Source organism: Hyperolius riggenbachi, chromosome 3 (genome assembly GCF_040937935.1).
Source record: "Hyperolius riggenbachi isolate aHypRig1 chromosome 3, aHypRig1.pri, whole genome shotgun sequence".
In the NCBI taxonomy this organism is placed as follows: domain Eukaryota; kingdom Metazoa; phylum Chordata; class Amphibia; order Anura; family Hyperoliidae; genus Hyperolius; species Hyperolius riggenbachi.
Genome location: NC_090648.1, coordinates 452305394 through 452323386, shown reverse-complemented (window position 1 = coordinate 452323386; position 17993 = coordinate 452305394). Strand labels below are relative to the sequence as shown.

Here is a 17993-nt window from a genome sequence, read left to right as displayed (position 1 = left end):
TAGAAGTTTTTATTTTTTTGTCACAAGTTAGCGGAAATTGATTTTAATAGTTTTTTTTCACAAAGTGTCATTTTCCGCTAACTTGTGACAAAAAATAAAATCTTCTATGAACTCACCATACTCCGTACGGAATACCTTTGGGTGTCTTCTTTTTAGAATGGGGTCATTTGTGGGGTTCCTATACTGCCCTGGCATTTTAGGGGCCCTAAACCGTGAGGAGTAGTCTTGAAACCAAATGTCGCAAAATGACCTGTGAAATCCTAAAGGTACTCATTGGACTTTGGGCCCCTTAGCGTACTTAGGGTGTAAAAAAGTGCCACACATGTGGTACCGCTGTACTCAGGAGAAGTAGTATAATGCGTTTTGGGGTGTATTTTTACACATACCCATGCTAAGTGGGAGAAATATCTCTGTAAATGACAATTGTTTGATTTTTTTACACACAATTGTCCATTTACATAGAAATTTCTCCCACCCAGCATGGGTATGTGTAAAAATACACCCCAAAACACATTATACTACTTTTCCTGAGTACGGCGGTACCACATGTGTGACACTTTTTTGCAGCCTAGGTGCGCTAAGGGGCCCAACGTCCTATTCACAGGTCATTTTGAAGCATTTGTTTTCTAGACTACTCCTCGCGGTTTAGGGCCCCTAAAATGCCAGGGCAGTATAGGAACCCCACAAGTGACCCCATTTTAGAAAGAAGACACCCCAAGGTATTCCGTTAGGTGTATGGCAAGTTCATAGAAGATTTTATTTTTTGTCACAAGTTAGTGAAAAATGACACTTTGTGAAAAAAAATTAATAAAAATTAATTTCCGCTAACTTTTGACAAAAAATTAAATCTTCTATGAACTCGTCATACACCTAACATAATACCTTGGGGTGTCTTTTTTTTCTAAAATGGGGTCACTTGTGGGGTTCCTATACCGCCCTGGCATTTTACAGGCCCAAAACCGTGAGTAGTCTGGAAACCAAATGTCTCAAAATGACTGTTCAGGGGTATAAGCATCTGCAAATTTTGATGACAGGTGGTCTATGAGGGGGCGAATTTTGTGGAACCGGTCATAAGCAGGGTGGGCTTTTAGATGACAGGTTGTATTGGGCCTGATCTGATGGATAGGAGTGCTAGGGGGGTGACAGGAGGTGATTGATGGGTGTCTCAGGGGGTGGTTAGAGGGGAAAATAGATGCAATCCATGCACTGGGGAGGTGATCGGAAGGGGGTCTGAGGGTTTGGCCGAGTGATCAGGAGCCCACACGGGGCAAATTGGGGCCTGATCTGATGGGTAGGTGTGCTAGGGGGTGACAGGAGGTGATTGATGGGTGTCTCAAGGTGTGATTAGAGGGGGGAATGGATGCAAGCAATGCACTGGCGAGGTGATCAGGGCTGGGGTCTGAGGGCATTCTGAGGGTGTGGGCGGGTGATTGAGTGCCCTAGGGGCAGATAGGGGTCTAATCTGATAGGTAGCAGTGACAGGGGGTGATTGATGGGTAATTAGTGGGTGTTTAGGGTAGAGAATAGATGGAAACACTGCGCTTGGGTGGTGATCTGATGTCGGATCTGCGGGCGATCTATTGGTGTGGGTGGGTGATCAGTTTGCCCGCAAGGGGCAGGTTAGGGGCTGATTGATGGGTGGCAGTGACAGCGGGTGATTGATGGGTGGCAGTGACAGGGGGTGATTGATGGGTGGCAGTGACAGGGGGTGATTGATGGGTGATTGATAGGTGATTGACAGGTAATCAGTGGGTTATTACAGGGGAGAACAGATGTAAATATTGCACTGGCGAATTGATAAGGGGGGGTCTGAGGGCAATCTGAGCGTGTAGGCGGTCGATTGGGTGCCCGCAAGGGGCAGATTAGGGTCTGATCTGATAGGTAACAGTGACAGGTGGTGATAGGGAGTGATTGATGGGTGATTGATGGGTAATTAGTGGGTGTTTAGAGGAGAGAATAGATGGAAACACTGCGCTTGGGTGGTGATCTGATGTCGGATCTGCGGGCGATCTATTGGTGTGGGTGGGTGATCAGATTGCCCGCAAGGGGCAGGTTAGGGGCTGATTGTTGGGTGGCAGTGACAGGGGGTGATTGATGGGTGATAGGTGATTGGCAGGTGATTGACAGGTGATCAGTGGGTTATTACAGGGAAGGACAGATGTAATTAATGCACTGGCGAATTGATAAGGGGGGGGGGGGGGTCTGAGGGCAATCTGAGCGTGTGGGCGGGTGATTGGGTGCCCGCAAGGGGCAGATTAGGGTCTGATCTGATAGGTAACAGTGACAGGTGGTGATAGGGGGTGATTGATGGGTAATTAGTGGGTGTTTAGAGAAGATAACAGATGTAAACGATACATTTGGGAGGTAATCTGACGGCGGGTTTGCGGGCGATCTAATGGTGTGGGTGGGTGATCAGATTGCCCGCAAGGGGCAGGTTAGGGGCTGATTGATGGGTGGCAGTGACAGGGGGTGATTGATGGGTGATAGGTGATTGGCAGGTGATTGACAGGTGATCAGTGGGTTATTACAGGGAAGAACAGATGTAATTAATGCACTGGTGAATTGATAAGGGGGGGTCAGAGGGCAATCTGAGCGTGTGGGCGGGTGATTGGGTGCCCGCAAGGGGCAGATTAGGGTCTGATCTGATAGGTAACAGTGACAGGTGGTGATAGGGGGTGATTGATGGGTAATTAGTGGGTGTTTAGAGAAGATAACAGATGTAAACGATACATTTGGGAGGTAATCTGACGGCGGGTTTGCGGGCGATCTAATGGTGTGGGTGGGTGATCAGATTGCCCGCAAGGGGCAGGTTAGGGGCTGATTGATGGGTGGCAGTGACAGGGGGTGATTGATGGGTGATAGGTGATTGGCAGGTGATTGACAGGTGATCAGTGGGTTATTACAGGGAAGAACAGATGTAATTAATGCACTGGTGAATTGATAAGGGGGGGTCAGAGGGCAATCTGAGCGTGTGGGCGGGTGATTGGGTGCCCGCAAGGGGCAGATTAGGGTCTGATCTGATAGGTAAAAGTGACAAGTGGTGATAGGGGGTGATTGATGGGTGATTGATGGGTAATTAGTGGGTGTTTAGAGGAGAGAATAGATGTAAACAATGGATTTGGGAGGTGATCTGATGTCGGATCTGTGGGCGATCTATTGGTGTGGGGGGGTGATCAGATTGCCCGCAAGGGGCAGGTTAGGGGCTGATTGATGGGTGGCAGTGACAGGGGGTGATTGACGGGTGATTGATGGGTGATTGACGGGTGATTGACAGGTGATTGACAGGTGATTGACAGGTGATCAGGGGGATAGATGCATACAGTAAACAGGGGGGGGTGGTCTGGGGGGGGGTCTGGGGAGAATCTGAGGGGTGGGGGGTGATCAGGAGGGGGCAGGGAGCAGGGGGGGGATAAAAAAAAAAATAGCGTTGACAGATAGTGACAGGGAGTGATTGATGGGTGATTAGGGGGGTGATTGGGTGCAAACAGGGGTCTGGGGGGTGGGCAGGGGGGGGGTCTGATGGGTGCTGTGGGCGATCTGGGGCGGGGGGGGGAGAAAATCAGTGTGCTTGGTGCAGACTAGGGTGGCTGCAGCCTGCCCTGGTGGTCCCTCGGACACTGGGACCACCAGGGCAGGAGGCAGCCTGTATAATACACTTTGTAAACATTACAAAGTGTATTATACACTTTGTATGCGGCGATCGCGGGGTTAACATCCCGCCGGCGCTTCCGTATAGCCGGCGGGATGTTGCGGCGAGCGAGCGGTGACAGGCGCCGGCGGAGGATCGCGTCACGGATGACGCGATCGCTCCGCCCATGCCCTTAAATGGACCGCCGCCTCTGTGGGTGAGGCCGTCCTGCAGGGCTCCACTTCCCCGCCGCCCCTGTGTAGTGGGCGGTCGGGAAGTGGTTAATACACTGGATTGGAGCTCATGAGGCGCTGCAGAACAAGTCAGTATTGCAGCAGCCCCCACTGGACTAGGCAAAACTGAGGAATTCCCTGGACAGGAAGGGGACTCTGGAACCTCTGCCACAGCGGCCAGAGAACTAGAATCTTTCAAGATACAGGGCTGGGTTTCAGGAACACTCATCGGACCGGACTGAAATTCTGAGATTTCTATTATTTTGACCAGAGAATCAGAATTATCCATGTTACAGGGCAAGACCTCTGAAACATTCAGAGGACAGGGCTGGAGTTCCTCGGCTGTTACAACACTGGAGAGGGACTCAACAACATTGGTTAAATCAGACTGTGTACAGGGCAAGGTATCTGACACACTTGCTGACGAGGACAATATTTCAATGGCTTCTGCTTTGCTGGGCAGAAATTCATCAAGTTTTATTAGAGCAGACTGTAATTCCAAAACAGCTGCTAGACAAGTGAATATTACTGCAACACCAACTGAGGTAAGCAGTGCTTCAGCCTCCTCTGCTAGAGGGTTTAAAGTATCCAAAGTACTGGGTGAAGCATAAGACTCTGCGACCACAGCTTCACTGGACAGGATCACTGAACAGTCCATATTGCAGGGCAAAACCATGGAAGCACCTGCTGGACAGCATAATGATTCTGTGACCTGAGTTTCATTGGAGAGATCTACTGCACAATTCATGGTACAGGGCAAATTTATTGGAAAATTTTCTGAACAAGGTAATAATTCTGCGATTTCAGGTTCACATAGCAGATGCTCTGAGCTATTCACGAAACTAGAGCGAGGTGTAGAAACAGGAAGATCAAGACACAATGTTTGCGCATCTGAATCACCATTCATTTGTAAAATTGGAAAATTCAGATGCTGGGGTTCTGAGGATTCTAGACAGGATTGCTGGGACTCGGAAACTGATGTAGTGCATCTATTGGCATCTGCTGGATCAGACAGGAGTTGAACTTTATTAACACAGGTAATTTCTGCAGAAGTGTTTGCAGAGACAGGCAAGATTTTTCTGGTGTCTGTTTCACTGAACAAAGAGTCATGAGTACTGGCTAGGCTGGACTCGGAAGTCAGCAGGACCTCTGGATTCTCTGCTGAGAAATTTGTGCAGGGCAAAGTTAAGAAAGTATCAGTGGCTTCTGTTTTACTGGGAAGTAACACTGAGTTATCCATGGTACAGGGTGGAATTGCAGGAACTTCAACTTCACACAAAAAGAGCTCCGAATCACCTGCTGAATCAGCCAAAGGTGCTGAAGCAGGCAGGTCAGAACGCCAAATTTGCGAATTCGGAGTCACAAAAAAATCATCCAAAATCAGTTCCCACACATCAATCAATGGAGCCACAAAGTCATACTCACACACACCAGCCTCTATTAGGTTATAGGCTGACTTAATGCATGCGTTCAATACCATTTCACTTTTTGCACTGTAAAATTGACAAAATGAACTTGAATCATTCTTCCATTCACAGACCAGGGCTTCCATCTCTCCCCTCTCGAATGGAGGATCCCATGCATACTTAACAGGCAGATCATGGTTTGCAGATATGATTGTGGCAGGCACATGTATAGGGTTAATTAGCAGGTGATTGGCAGATTCCTTATTCTTAAGAATTTCCAATACCTGTAGCAAGTGTTGAACTGTAGTGTATGCAAACTTCCCTTGGTTCACAAATAAGTTGATTTGTTCAATACTCTGTAATATCTCATCATAATCATACTCAGATAATTCTTTTAAACAAAAATCTTTATTTTCCCTAGCCAGGGAGGAAAGTTCATTAGTAGTTTCATAAGTCCATTTAATTCCCCTGAAAGACAATTGCATTTCATTATCTGTTAATGGCAGAATCTCATTATAGGTCTCAGTCGCTAAGGATAACGATTCTGCAGATTGGACACGTTTCTTAGAACGTTTGCGTTTTGCCTTTGACCTTGCGGTTTTTGGTGATTTATTCAAAGCTGCAGGAAAATTATCAGTAACACTTTCTGCTTGCTGCTCATTCTTGCAAGCAATTGAAGGAGCAGCTGATTGGCCTGCTGCCAGGAGTTCATTAAGAGGAAAAGGCAATGGATCTATGCGCAACCAGTTATGGATCACAAACGCTAGAAATTCCAGTGGTCTCTCTTTCAAATCGGAATGATTGAGAACATCAAATGCCCACTGGAATAATTCCCCTTTAAACAAAATATAACTTAGTTGGAGTGCCCAGGTTGAAACAGGAGTAGCTTGGAGATCAGGATTGGTCAGGAACCTGGCACATTCAGAGAAAAACTCATTTTCTGTTTCAGAGCTAAGTTCTTCAAATTTCTTAAAGGAACAGGAACCATAATTAACAGTGTCATACTTTCTGGGAATCCCCCCCACAATGGGGATTGGTAATGGGGTTTTCATAAGGTAAGGCTTGGTGGTGTATTCTCCACAGTCAGCATGCAACGCATGAGCTGGCGTGGAGGAGGTACACACACTAGCACCAGGAAACAGGCTATCCCTAGTATAGTGGAGGGGAGGACTGACTCCAATAGGAGATTGTGGCGCACAGAGCCGGTGCAGATCTGACAGCCACAAACAATGCTTTCGTAATAACGTCTCAGCGCAAAGTAGCGCTGAGCGCACAAACCAGAACTGAGGAGATCAGGACAGGTAGACAGAATGAACGCTTGCTAGCTAGCGGCTACTTAGCGACAGCAAGCGTCCAAAACCAGACAGACTGGAATGAGGCAGCCAATGCGATGCGGCGATGGCGTGCCTCACAAAGACAGGACAGGATAGTCAGAAAATAGCAGGATTAAGATAGATGAACGTAACACAGATAAATATACAATAAGTATGTTTTCCTAGCGTATTACAATTACAGCTATCAATGAAACTATTTGTAACGTCTGACTAACATATGTATATATCGGCAATGAACCGATATATGACATAAGCAGGAACGCTGACTAGGAATGGAGTAACACAGGGAACAGGACTCAGAAGGATTCGCTATCTCTTCGCAGAGATGAACGCAATCCACAAACGGTAACAGAACAGGACTCAGAAGGATTCGTTATCTCTTCGCAGAGATGAACGCAATCCACAAACAGGACCAGGAACAGGATAACTAGCTCAGCACGGGTGTTCACGGTACGCGCAAACTACCAAAACGTGCTGGAAACTGACTAACTGAACACAGGATATAAACAGTTCGTGTACGTATACATCAGCGACACTGATGTATCACGTAACACAAATACAAGGAAAATAATAAACGTGCTGGTATGCATATATATTGGCAATGAACCAATATATGATGCAAAACCAGCAAAGTATCTTTATAACAAGAAACACGATCGGGGGCTAAAGCGACAGCAAGACAGGCTTAGGCTGAAGCTATGAAAACCCAAGGAAACCCTGCAGGAAGCAGATCTTTATACTGAGGTCATCCAATGGGAGCAGACATGCAGATTCCCACACAGGTGAATGATAATCAGTCACAAGCTGACAGCAGGGAAAGACAGACAAAGCTATGCAACTTACATGGAAATAGATCAGAACTGCCTGAGCTGCAGCACTACTTCCAGCAATAGCTGCTGCAGCAGCGATCATTACAGTCAAATAAGGAGAGCTAAACCACGAGGTATGTCAAATAAGGAGAGCTAAACCATGAGTTATGTCAAATAAGGAGAGCTGAACCATGAGTTATGTCAAATAAGGAGAGCTAAACCATGAGTTATGTCAAATAAGGAGAGCTAAACCATGAGTTATGTCAAATAATGAGAGCTAAACCATGCGTTATGTCAAACAAGGAGAGCTAAACCATGAGTTATGTCAAATAAGGAGAGCTAAACCATGGGTTGTGTCAAACAAGGAGAGCTAAACCATGAGTTGTGTCAAATAAGGAGAGCTAAACCATGGGTTAAGTTAGATAAGGAGAGGTGAAGCATGAGTTAAGTCATTTAAGGAGAGATAAATTGTGAGTTAATAAATAAGGTGAGATAATTTAAGAGAAAAGCTTGGTGAATCAGGCCTGTAGTACCATACCTCACCCTGCCCATCAGAAGTTGTTCCATCATCCGACCTCCAAAGGAACAGATGCGTCCCTCAGCTGTAGCCTTGGAACGCATCAGTACAACGCTCATCCACCATAGCGTTGCCTAAAAGATCAGGGCCAATCCTGACCGGCGACACCGTAGGCAGCTTCAAGAGGCCCTGTAGTGACATATAGTAGAATGCAGTAAATTATTCAAGACTCCCCCTTGTATGGTAATTATCGTAGTTTGCACATCAGAAACGCTTCCTATATGTATATATTGCTATATATGTAGCCCCACCCTCCCAGTGATGCTTAGCGTAGACTCTTCCTAGTGCAATCGAGACCAGGTATTATTTGTACTGGCTTCAGAATTCTCAGAAACAAACATTCTGCAGAGATCACATGACAGAACTAAAGATGTAAAGATGTTGCCACATGTGATACATTTCGGATTGTAAATCTGCGTGGGTTCCTCCCACATCTTAAAAACGTACAGTTAAGTTAATTGGCTTTCCCCTAAATAGGCCCTAGATTACGATACCTGCACTGCACGATACATACATAGACATATGACTATGGCAGGGACTAGATTGTGAGCTCCTCTGAGGGACAGTTAAGTGACAAGACTATATATACTCTGTACAGCGCTGCGGAAGATGTCGGTGCTATATAAATACTAAATAATAATAATAAGGATTCCACCCGGTTTCTCTGCTCTGCTTTTGATCCATTTTTTTACCCTACTTTTACAAACGAGCACCATCACGATTATACAAATTCCTTTTAACGCAGACAGATGAGGTCAAACAGACAGCCCGTTGAGTCTTTTCTCTCCAGCAACACGCGAGATCAGCGTTACCCGCCGATCCCGGCTCTACAGGCTCAGTCCCTGCCCTGACAGAAGCTGACAGAGGATGTCATCTCTGGCTGCACATATTTACAAGTGAAAGGAGCGGCATGCTTGGATGAGAATGTGTACATCTGCCCACATCAACAGAGATTGTGGCGCCCCCCCTCCTCTGGGCTGGAAATAACACTGTGGATCAGGTTGCACAGGAAGAATACTGAGCAGACACTGGAGGGAAACACCGATGTAGCTATGAATAGTTAATGGAGACGGGAGAATGAGCTTGTTGAATCGGCCGCGCACCTAATACCCAGTAATGCATGCTCTGCGCTAACTAGCAATCATAGGTAATTAGTTAACATCTCCAGAAGCGGTGAGCAGGCACGGTATCCATTGACAGGTTAGCATTTTACAACGCAGGTATACACAGAAATACTTATATCCTCCATTTACTGTATTTCACCCCAACAATGGCGTAGCTATAGGGGATGCAGAGGTTGTGACAGCGTCGGGACCCCTGAACCAGTGGGGCCCTTTAACCGCTTCCAATAAAATTGAAATCTATGCTGCTGGTGGCTGCTTATTCCTGCCAGGGAGTAGATTTTAATTAAAGTGCTCGCACGGACCCGTCGCTCTCCCGTTGTCACAGACCCGTCGCTCTCCCGTTGTCACAGGCCCCTCACTCTGCCATCGCTATCACAATTTCATTGGCTCCTCACCTTGTGATCACTGTGAGCGAATCTCATTGGCTCGCATTGATCACAGGGTGAAATCAGCTCCTGACCGGCTCACAGAGCTCTGTTGTCATAGCAGCGGCAGAGCAAAGGGCCTGTGGTGATGGGTGAATATGAACAATGACAGCGGCAGGTCCAGAGGTGCCATTTTTTGGTACCAGCAGTCTCCGGTCCTTAACCACTTTACCCACCACTACAGTATATCTATGTCCTCTGTGACTTCATCTAGGCCACGAGTCAGTAGATATACATCTTGTAGCAAAAGCAGTGTTGTGCAGGAATGGGCTTGCTCCTGTGCACATTTCTGGCACTATCTGATGCAGCACTAATTGGTGATCGGGAATATATGTTTCCTGAGCTAAGGAGATTGATTTTTACCATTAAAAAAGCTTTTATTTTTTCAGTTCATAGTGAAAAATACACTCTGTAGCATTATTTCAGAATCAAATATCTTCATCATAAATTGTGACAGGAATATAATCTAGGTTTTGTAATAAGCGGTAAGAATAGCCAATCAAAATTTGTGTTTTTTATCTACAGTAGCACTTTTTATTTTTAAACTGCAATTAGTAAAACTGAGAAAGAATGTGTTTTTTCATTTTTTTTCCCTTGTTTTCCCATTTAAATTCATAGAAAACAAAATTTTTAGAGGGAAAAAAATGGCAAACAATGAAATCTTAGTTTGTCTTGAAATAAATCATATATATATTTCATTTCTGTGTCACAAGTAGGGATAAAGGTATTGCTGATTAAATAAGGACATAGCTAAACTGTCAAAACTGCTCTGGTCCTTAATTGGGAAACAAGGTCTGGATGCGAAGTGGTTAAGGGGCCAAAGACTGCTGGTACAAAAGTGGTTAAGGGGCCCTGTTTATTTCAAAACGTAGAGGCCTCTTGCACATGCAATTCCAATTTTTTTTATAAGATGTGATTTTTGATTCTGATTAAAAAACGTAGCAACATGCAGTGCTTTTTTTAATCAGAATCAAAAATCAGATTGTATAAAAAATTGGAATCACATGTAGTGTGCAAGAGACCTGAATCATTGTATTAGCTCTTCAGTAGTGCTATGCTTAAAACCTCTATATCACCTCTTTATGTCATTTGAATAGTGCTAATGACTTTTCCCCTCCCCTGCTTACACATCTCTGACACTATGCCAGTGCTTGGCAGGATTTGGCAAGGAAGTTGATTTGGGTTCTTATTAGGGGAGGGGGTTCTGTAGAGTTAGGCACCAACAGGGGTTCTGTAGGTTTACCGATCGGCAGGGAGGTCCTTATGGTTAGGCATCAGCAGGGGTTCCTTAGGCCTTGTTCACATTACCAAACGGAGATGGCTGTGTGATCGGAACGCAACGCGACTGTAGTGAATGGGACAGCCGCGCGTTTGGGCAAAAAATGCGTGCAGCATGCGTTCGTGGACCGTACTAGTCTGCAACGCATGCAGTGTAAACATCAGACAGTGCAGTCTATGCACTTCTGATGTTGTGCGTGTCGGCCTCCCGCACACGTTGCCGAAATACGCGTCTAATGTGAACGAGGCCTTAGGGTTATGAATCGGCAGAGGGTTTTGGTTAGAGTTAGGCATCAAGAGGTGCCAAGCAACCAGTGCCTTCCTCTGTGTATATTTATAGCTATAAAAAACAACCTTTTAGCCTATCACATTGTCAGGGGTGTGGTTATAACAAATAATAGCAGTTGGTGCTGTGTAGTTTTTTCCTTGTCTGCCAGTAGTAAAGATGATGACCTGCAGGCTCATTGTGGATCAAACATGAACAAATCACATGGCGAATATCAATCATTTCTTGATCTCTCTTCTATGTTTTAACTTCTTACTTTGCAAATGCATTGATTTCTTTCTTTCCCTTTTTTCGCTAAAATTCCTCTGTACATACAAGTCTTTTTTGCAGATCTATTCCACCACCTTTTTCTGAGCCAATGTATGCAATCCACCCTGGTCACTCCAAAACAAGCCCTGTGGAGCTAAAAACATAACATGAGAAAAAAATAATAAATAAAACAACTCCTGTGGGATTTATTCTTACAGTATTTTTCATTAAAAAAAATCAAATCTCTTCGCTTTTATGTCTGACTCTGCGGCAGCTCTAACTCTCTCACTAACAGATGACTTCAAAGAGACAGCGGGGCTTCCGAACCCCCTACTGTGAAAATGAGCAGGAGGCAGCGGCGATGCTGGGAGCAGCTGATACCTCCCAGAGGGGGAATACAGGAAAAACTGGGATAATCCCTTGAAGGGAAGACATCTTCCGTCAGCTGGGACACGGGAGACGGGAGGTCGGGCGCGAGTCCTCGCTGTTCGGTCCACAGAGGAAGATTCACTGGCTTGTAGATGATGTAGCTGCGCTGTACAGATGTCAGATTGCTGATTTTCAGGACAGGCTTTTGGCTTACCCTGTTTACAATATGAAAAAAAAACTGTACTTCTGGGAACATTTAGAACATGATGGATGACTGCTCATTGTTTCATTTATAGACGAAGCCTAGTGCTGCCAAAACTGCATTTGAAGTAACCCACGAGCGACAAACATAATCTGCTTTTGTGTTCGCTACGCAGAATGCTGACCATCTTCCCTCTCCTCTGGACAGTACATGCCGGTCGGCTGTAGCTGAATAGTGTGTCTTTACAGAATCAGCTTCAAGATCCTATGTTTGGCCTACAAATCTATACACAAGTCCTGTCCTGCCTCAGACCTGGCCAGCAGCTACACACCTGGTCGCCCACTTTGCTCCTCCTAACCACCCCGCACATCTTCCACTCTAATGCACGACTACAGGACTTTACTAGAGCTGCCTCCATCCTGTGGAACTCTCTACATCTCTGACCTGCCAGCAGCTACACACCTGGTCGCCCACTTTGCTCCTCCTAACCACCCCGCACATCTTCCACTCTAATGCACGACTACAGGACTTCACTAGAGCTGCCTCCATCCTGTGGAACTCTCTACATCTCTGACCTGCCAGCAGCTACACACCTGGTCGCCCACTTTGCTCCTCTTAACCACCCCGCACATCTTCCACTCTAATGCACGACTACAGGACTTCACTAGAGCTGCCTTCATCCTGTGGAACTCTCTCCCACTGCCCATCAGGCTTGTCCCCCTCCTTTAACACCTTCAAACAAGCCCTCAGAACTCACCTCTGAAAGGAGGCCTACCCCACTTCAACGCTGCCCTAACTCTCTCTGCCGAGAACCCCTCGACCCAGCCCCCTTACTTTTGAGTCATCACCCCCTCCCTGTAGATTGTAAGCCTTTGGCAGGGCCCTCCTTCCTTGTGTATCATATTTGATTGTGCACTCTACCCAGAATAATGTGAACTTGTATTATTGGGACTACCACTCCAGTGTATGATCTGGCATTGTATTATTACCTGTATTGTGTTGCGCATCTTATAGCTTATTACCTGTATCATGTATCTTATTGCTTGTTACCTGTATTGTGTTACTAGTCACCCTGTTATCATTGTCCGCAATCTTTTGTATTGTACAGCGCTGTGTAATATGTTGGCGCTATATAAATACAATAAATAATCAGAATGTATACAGAGCTTGTTACCCACAATGTCACCCTTGCGATTGTCAATGCGTGTCTACGAGGCTGGCACACCACATCTCAGGTTGTCTCCCAGGTTCCGCTTCAGTCGAGCTGTCGTGTCATGTCAATAGATGCTTTCAAGGCATTTGTCGATAAACTGGGCCGGAGAACTATTCTGCATGAAAGTGGACCTCCCGTGTAAAGTAAAACCTACACAGCACACACAGCAGAAGCTATAAAAGAGTAGCAGGAACACAGGTCTAAAAACCTGACACCTGTGTCATAAAATCCAGGTTTTCTTGGTTTGCCACGCCCACTTTCTGAAAAATTGCAATGGCAAACAGCAGCGGCCATTTCCATTAGTACGATCCGATTGCGTAGTGATTTCGTTCTGAGCGCAATCATCGTCCTGACGCGTTTTGGATGCGATTTAGCTCTTATACTGAGTATAGTAGCTCAATCGCAATCTCATTTTTGGAAATCGGTTTGAAACACAATCGTAGCACAACTGTGATCGCGTTTCATATTGGAAAAGTGGCCATAGGGTAGGTTCATATTTGTTTCAAAAAACGTATCTGTGGCTCCGTTTTTTGTCCCGGATCAAAAATGGAGCCACGGATACCAATGTTAAAAATAGTATCTTTCTTCACTTAAAAAAAAAACAGATCCGTCTGCATTCAGGGGGATCCGTTTTAAAAACCTGAACAGACGGTCCGGATTTGCAGCATTTTCCCAGACCACACATGGATCCGGGTACACGGAGGGGTAGTGCAGGGGAATAGGAAAACGGATCCTCTGCCGGCAGTTTTGGACACAGAGACGTTTCTGTGTCACCGCCTGTGGGTGAGGAGGGGGCCGCTATGCTAGAGGGGGAAGCAGCCAGGACGGGGGTGACAGCGGTCGGCGGGGAGGGGGGTCGTCGTCTCCTCACCTGGGTCCCCCCGTCCCCGCTCCTCCTCCAGCTATTTGTGCAAAACCTAATGTATAGCGTCAGCGAGCAGGGAGCTTACCTTCTTCCTCCGCTCGCCGCGTCACTTCCTGCAATGCCGTCCTCCGAAGTATAGAGGGCAACATTGCAGGAAGTGACACGGCGAGCGGTGGAAGAAGGTAAGCTCCCTGCCCGCTGCTGCTATACATTAGGTTTTGCGCAAGTAGCTGGAGGAGGAGTGGGGATGGGGGACCCAGATGAGGGAGGCGGGCGAGGCCCTTCCTGCTGCCCCTACCCCTCTCCCCACGGCTGGGCATACGTTTCCATGGACTGGAAAGGTACGCTGCAAAAAAGCATTTTTGGAAAAAAGGGGGGGGGGGGGGGAGAAAAAAAAAGTTTAGAAAAAAGGATCTGTTTGAATCGGATCCACTCCGCAACGGACAAGTGTGGACCTAGCCTTAGTCCACTGTGATGTTTTCAATGGGTATGTTTGCGCTCTGCACTGTAAGCGATTGCTGCATGCTAGATGGGAATGCCCACTTCTGAAATTCTCTGTTAATTTGTCACCCCTGGTTATGTTAACAACAGCAGCGTGTATGATATGGTTTATGTGACACGTGGCGTTTGCGGTGGAGCGGAGGGAGTGCAGGTCTCCGTAGGCCTCTCAGTGTAGAATGGTCCTCTGACACAAACACATGAATGATGGAGCACTTTGCTGACACGCTGTGAACAGGACCTTGGAGAGCTCTTTGTCAGGACATCATACTGAGCTTGCTGATTAGACCATTAGTATGGCAGTCTGATGGCTCGCATTTCTCTCACCGCTGTGGCAGTAAGATTGAAGACTTTAAAGCTGCAGTCCAGGAGGATGGCTGAATACACAGCTGACCTATGGCACGTGTGAAAGGCCTGCCCACAGATCTGTCATTCTGTCCAGCCAGTCTTTTTATGTAGAGAAGCCAACAACAAAACAAATTTAGCATAAAGAGCTTTGTGTCCTCCCATTTCTCCCTTCTGCAGCTGAGCAACAGGGATGATGAACGAGATGCAAATAATTCTGAGCTAATGAGGATCTTAGACAAATTTAAAGGACCACTATTGCGAAAGATTGTAAAATGTAAAATACATGTAAACACATACAAATAAGAAGTATGTTTCAGAGTAAAATTAACTATAAATTACTTTTCTTGCATGTTGCTGTTGCTTACATTAGTAGTAGTAGTAGTAGTAGTAGTAGTAGTAGTAGCAGTAGTAGTAGTAGTAGTAGTAGTAGTAGTAGTAGTAGAAATCTGTTGGAACTGACAGGTTTTTGACTAGTCCATCTCCTCATGGGGGATTTTAGTATTTCATGTATTCATTACAAAAGCACTCCATAGAAAGGATCTGTACAAAGATTTAGGCCACCCCACCTACCTTTATTGTTCAAAAAAGGTGAACTGTTACTTTAACCGTTTGGATGGCAACAAGCACAGGAAGTAAGTTTAAGGAGGAGCTTCACCAAAAATGGGGGGGGGTAATAATTCAGGACATTGCAAAGAAAGACGTTAAAAAAAGAAGACGGATAAGGAAATGATTGACACTCACCATGTAATTTGTTCATGTCTTTTGATCCTCCATGAGCCTGCAGGTTCTAATCTTCACTGCTGGCAGGCATGGAAATAAACCCAGAGAGCACCAACATCCTTTATCTATAAAGACGCCCACTTGCAATGTGATAGGATAAAAGGTTGTATATTTTATGTATATTTATACTAGTAATTATGCCTGTTCCATTAACGGCCGCTAGGTGACCTCCCAGTGAACATGTGGACTACGGCACCAGGCAGAAAACACGGACGTAGGTGGATGCAAACACCTGCTATTTTATTAGGTAAGATATATATATATATGTACAGAGGGGGATACTGGTTGCTTGGCAGTTGGCAAAAACCAAAATCTCCCACAATGCAACAAGGTTCCCAGACAAGAAACTGCCACGGCAATGACATCACACTGTGGGAGGGGGTTTCACCACAATATCAGCCACACAGACACCCCTGATGATCTATTCGAGAAAATATTAAGATTTTTCATGGCAAAGGGGGCATCAGCTGCTGATTGGGAAGAAAGTTTTATTTTCCATCAATGTTCCTCTATAAATTCACACATAAAAAAGTCTCTGCTGCAATAAAGAGAGCACTTTGCATGATTTCACTTCAAAAATAATGCTTTTTCATCCAATAATTGGTTATGTGAAGAGAGAGCATGGAGACAGGAAGTGTCTAGGATTAGTGATGACTGTTGTGTCTGTGAGTATTGATGACTGTTGTGTCTGTGTGTAGTGATGACTGTTGTGCCTGTGTGTAGTGATGACTGTTGTGTCTGTGTGTAGTGATGACTGTTGTGTCTGTGAGTATTGATGACTGTTGTGCCTGTGTGTAGTGATGACTGTTGTGCCTGTGTGTAGTGATGACTGTTGTGTCTGTGTGTAAAGAGATGACTGTTGTGTCTGTGTGTAGTGATGACTGTTGTGTCTGTGTGTAGTGATGACTGTTGTGTCTGTGTGTAAAGAGATGACTGTTGTGTCTGTGTGTAGTGATGACTGTTGCGTCTGTGCGTAGTGATGACTGTTGTGTCCGTGTGTAGTGATGACTGTTGTGTCTGTGTAAAGAGATGACTGTTGTGTCTGTGTGTAGTGATGACTGTTGTGTCTGTGTGTAGTGATGACTGTTGCGTCTGTGCGTAGTGATGACTGTTGTGTCCGTGTGTAGTGATGACTGTTGTGTCTGTGTAAAGAGATGACTGTTGTGCCTGTGTGTAGTGATGACTGTTGTGTCTGTGTGTAGTGATGACTGTTGTGTCTGTGTGTAAAGAGATGACTGTTGTGTCTGTGTGTAGTGATGGCTGTTGTGCCTGTGTGTGGTGATGACTGTTGTGCCTGTGTGTAGTGATGACTGTTGTGTCTGTGTGTAGTGATGACTGTTTTGTCTGTGTGTAGTGATGACTGTTGTGCCTGTGAGTAGTGATGACTGTTGTGTCTGTGTGTAGTGATGTCTGTTGTGCCTGTGTGTAGTGATGACTGTTGTGTCTGTGTGTAGTGATGACTGTTGTGCCTGTGTGTAGTGATGACTGTTGTGCCTGTGTGTAGTGATGACTGTTGTGTCTGTGTGTAGTGATGACTGTTGTGTCTGTGTGTAGTGATGACTGTTGTGTCTGTGTGTAGTGATGACTGTTGTGCCTGTGTGTAGTGATGACTGTTGTGTCTGTGTGTAGTGATGACTGTTGTGCCTGTGAGTAGTGATGACTGTTGTGTCTGTGTGTAGTGATGACTGTTGTGCCTGTGTGTAGTGATGACTGTTGTGCCTGTGTGTAGTGATGACTGTTGTGTCTGTGTGTAGTGATGACTGTTGTGTCTGTGTAAAGAGATGACTGTTGTCTCTGTGTGTAGTGATGACTGTTGTGTCTGTGTGTAGTGATGACTGTTGTGTCTGTGTGTAGTGATGACTGTTGTGTCTGTGTGTAAAGAGATGACTGTTGTGTCTGTGTGTAATGATGACTGTTGTGTCTGTGTGTAGTGATGACTGTTGTGCCTGTGAGTAGTGATGACTGTTGTGTCTGTGTGTAGTGATGACTGTTGTGTCTGTGTGTAGTGATGACTGTTGTGTCTGTGTGTAGTGATGACTGTTGTGTCTGTGTGTAGTGATGACTGTTGTGTCTGTGTGTAGTGATGACTGTTGTGTCTGTGTGTAAAGAGATGACTGTTGTGTCTGTGTGTAGTGATGACTGTTGTGTCTGTGTGTAGTGATGACTGTTGTGTCTGTGTGTAAAGAGATGACTGTTGTGTCTGTGAGTAGTGATGACTGTTGTGTCTGTGTGTAGTGATAACTGTTGTGTCTGTGTGTAGTGATGACTGTGGTCTCTGCATGTGTCTTGTCATTTCAGCACCATAGACAGCAGCTCAGCACTGTGCGCTGTCCTCTATGCACTAGTCACAGCTCTGCAGGATTTACTAC

At 45.7% G+C, this 17993-nt stretch overlaps 1 protein-coding gene across 9 annotated transcripts in view; it reads right to left on the bottom strand.

The window, feature by feature from the left end:
• DGKI (diacylglycerol kinase iota) overlaps positions 1–17993 on the bottom strand; it is a 599247-nt gene that overhangs the window by 539446 nt on the left and 41808 nt on the right. For 3 of the 9 annotated variants that reach the window (XM_068277868.1, XM_068277875.1, XM_068277869.1), the window contains exons 2-3: positions 11357–11503; positions 7949–8116 (exon numbers count right to left, since the gene is read on the bottom strand). The exons of 4 other annotated variants lie outside the window; for them this stretch is intronic. In XM_068277868.1, the coding sequence (XP_068133969.1) occupies positions 7949–8046 (98 nt within the window). In that variant the 5' untranslated portion in view covers positions 8047–8116; positions 11357–11503. Of the gene's footprint in view, positions 1–7948; positions 8117–11356; positions 11504–15585; positions 15644–17993 lie in introns of those variants that run through there. 2 more of the 9 variants (XM_068277870.1, XM_068277871.1) reach the window with 2 other exon arrangements.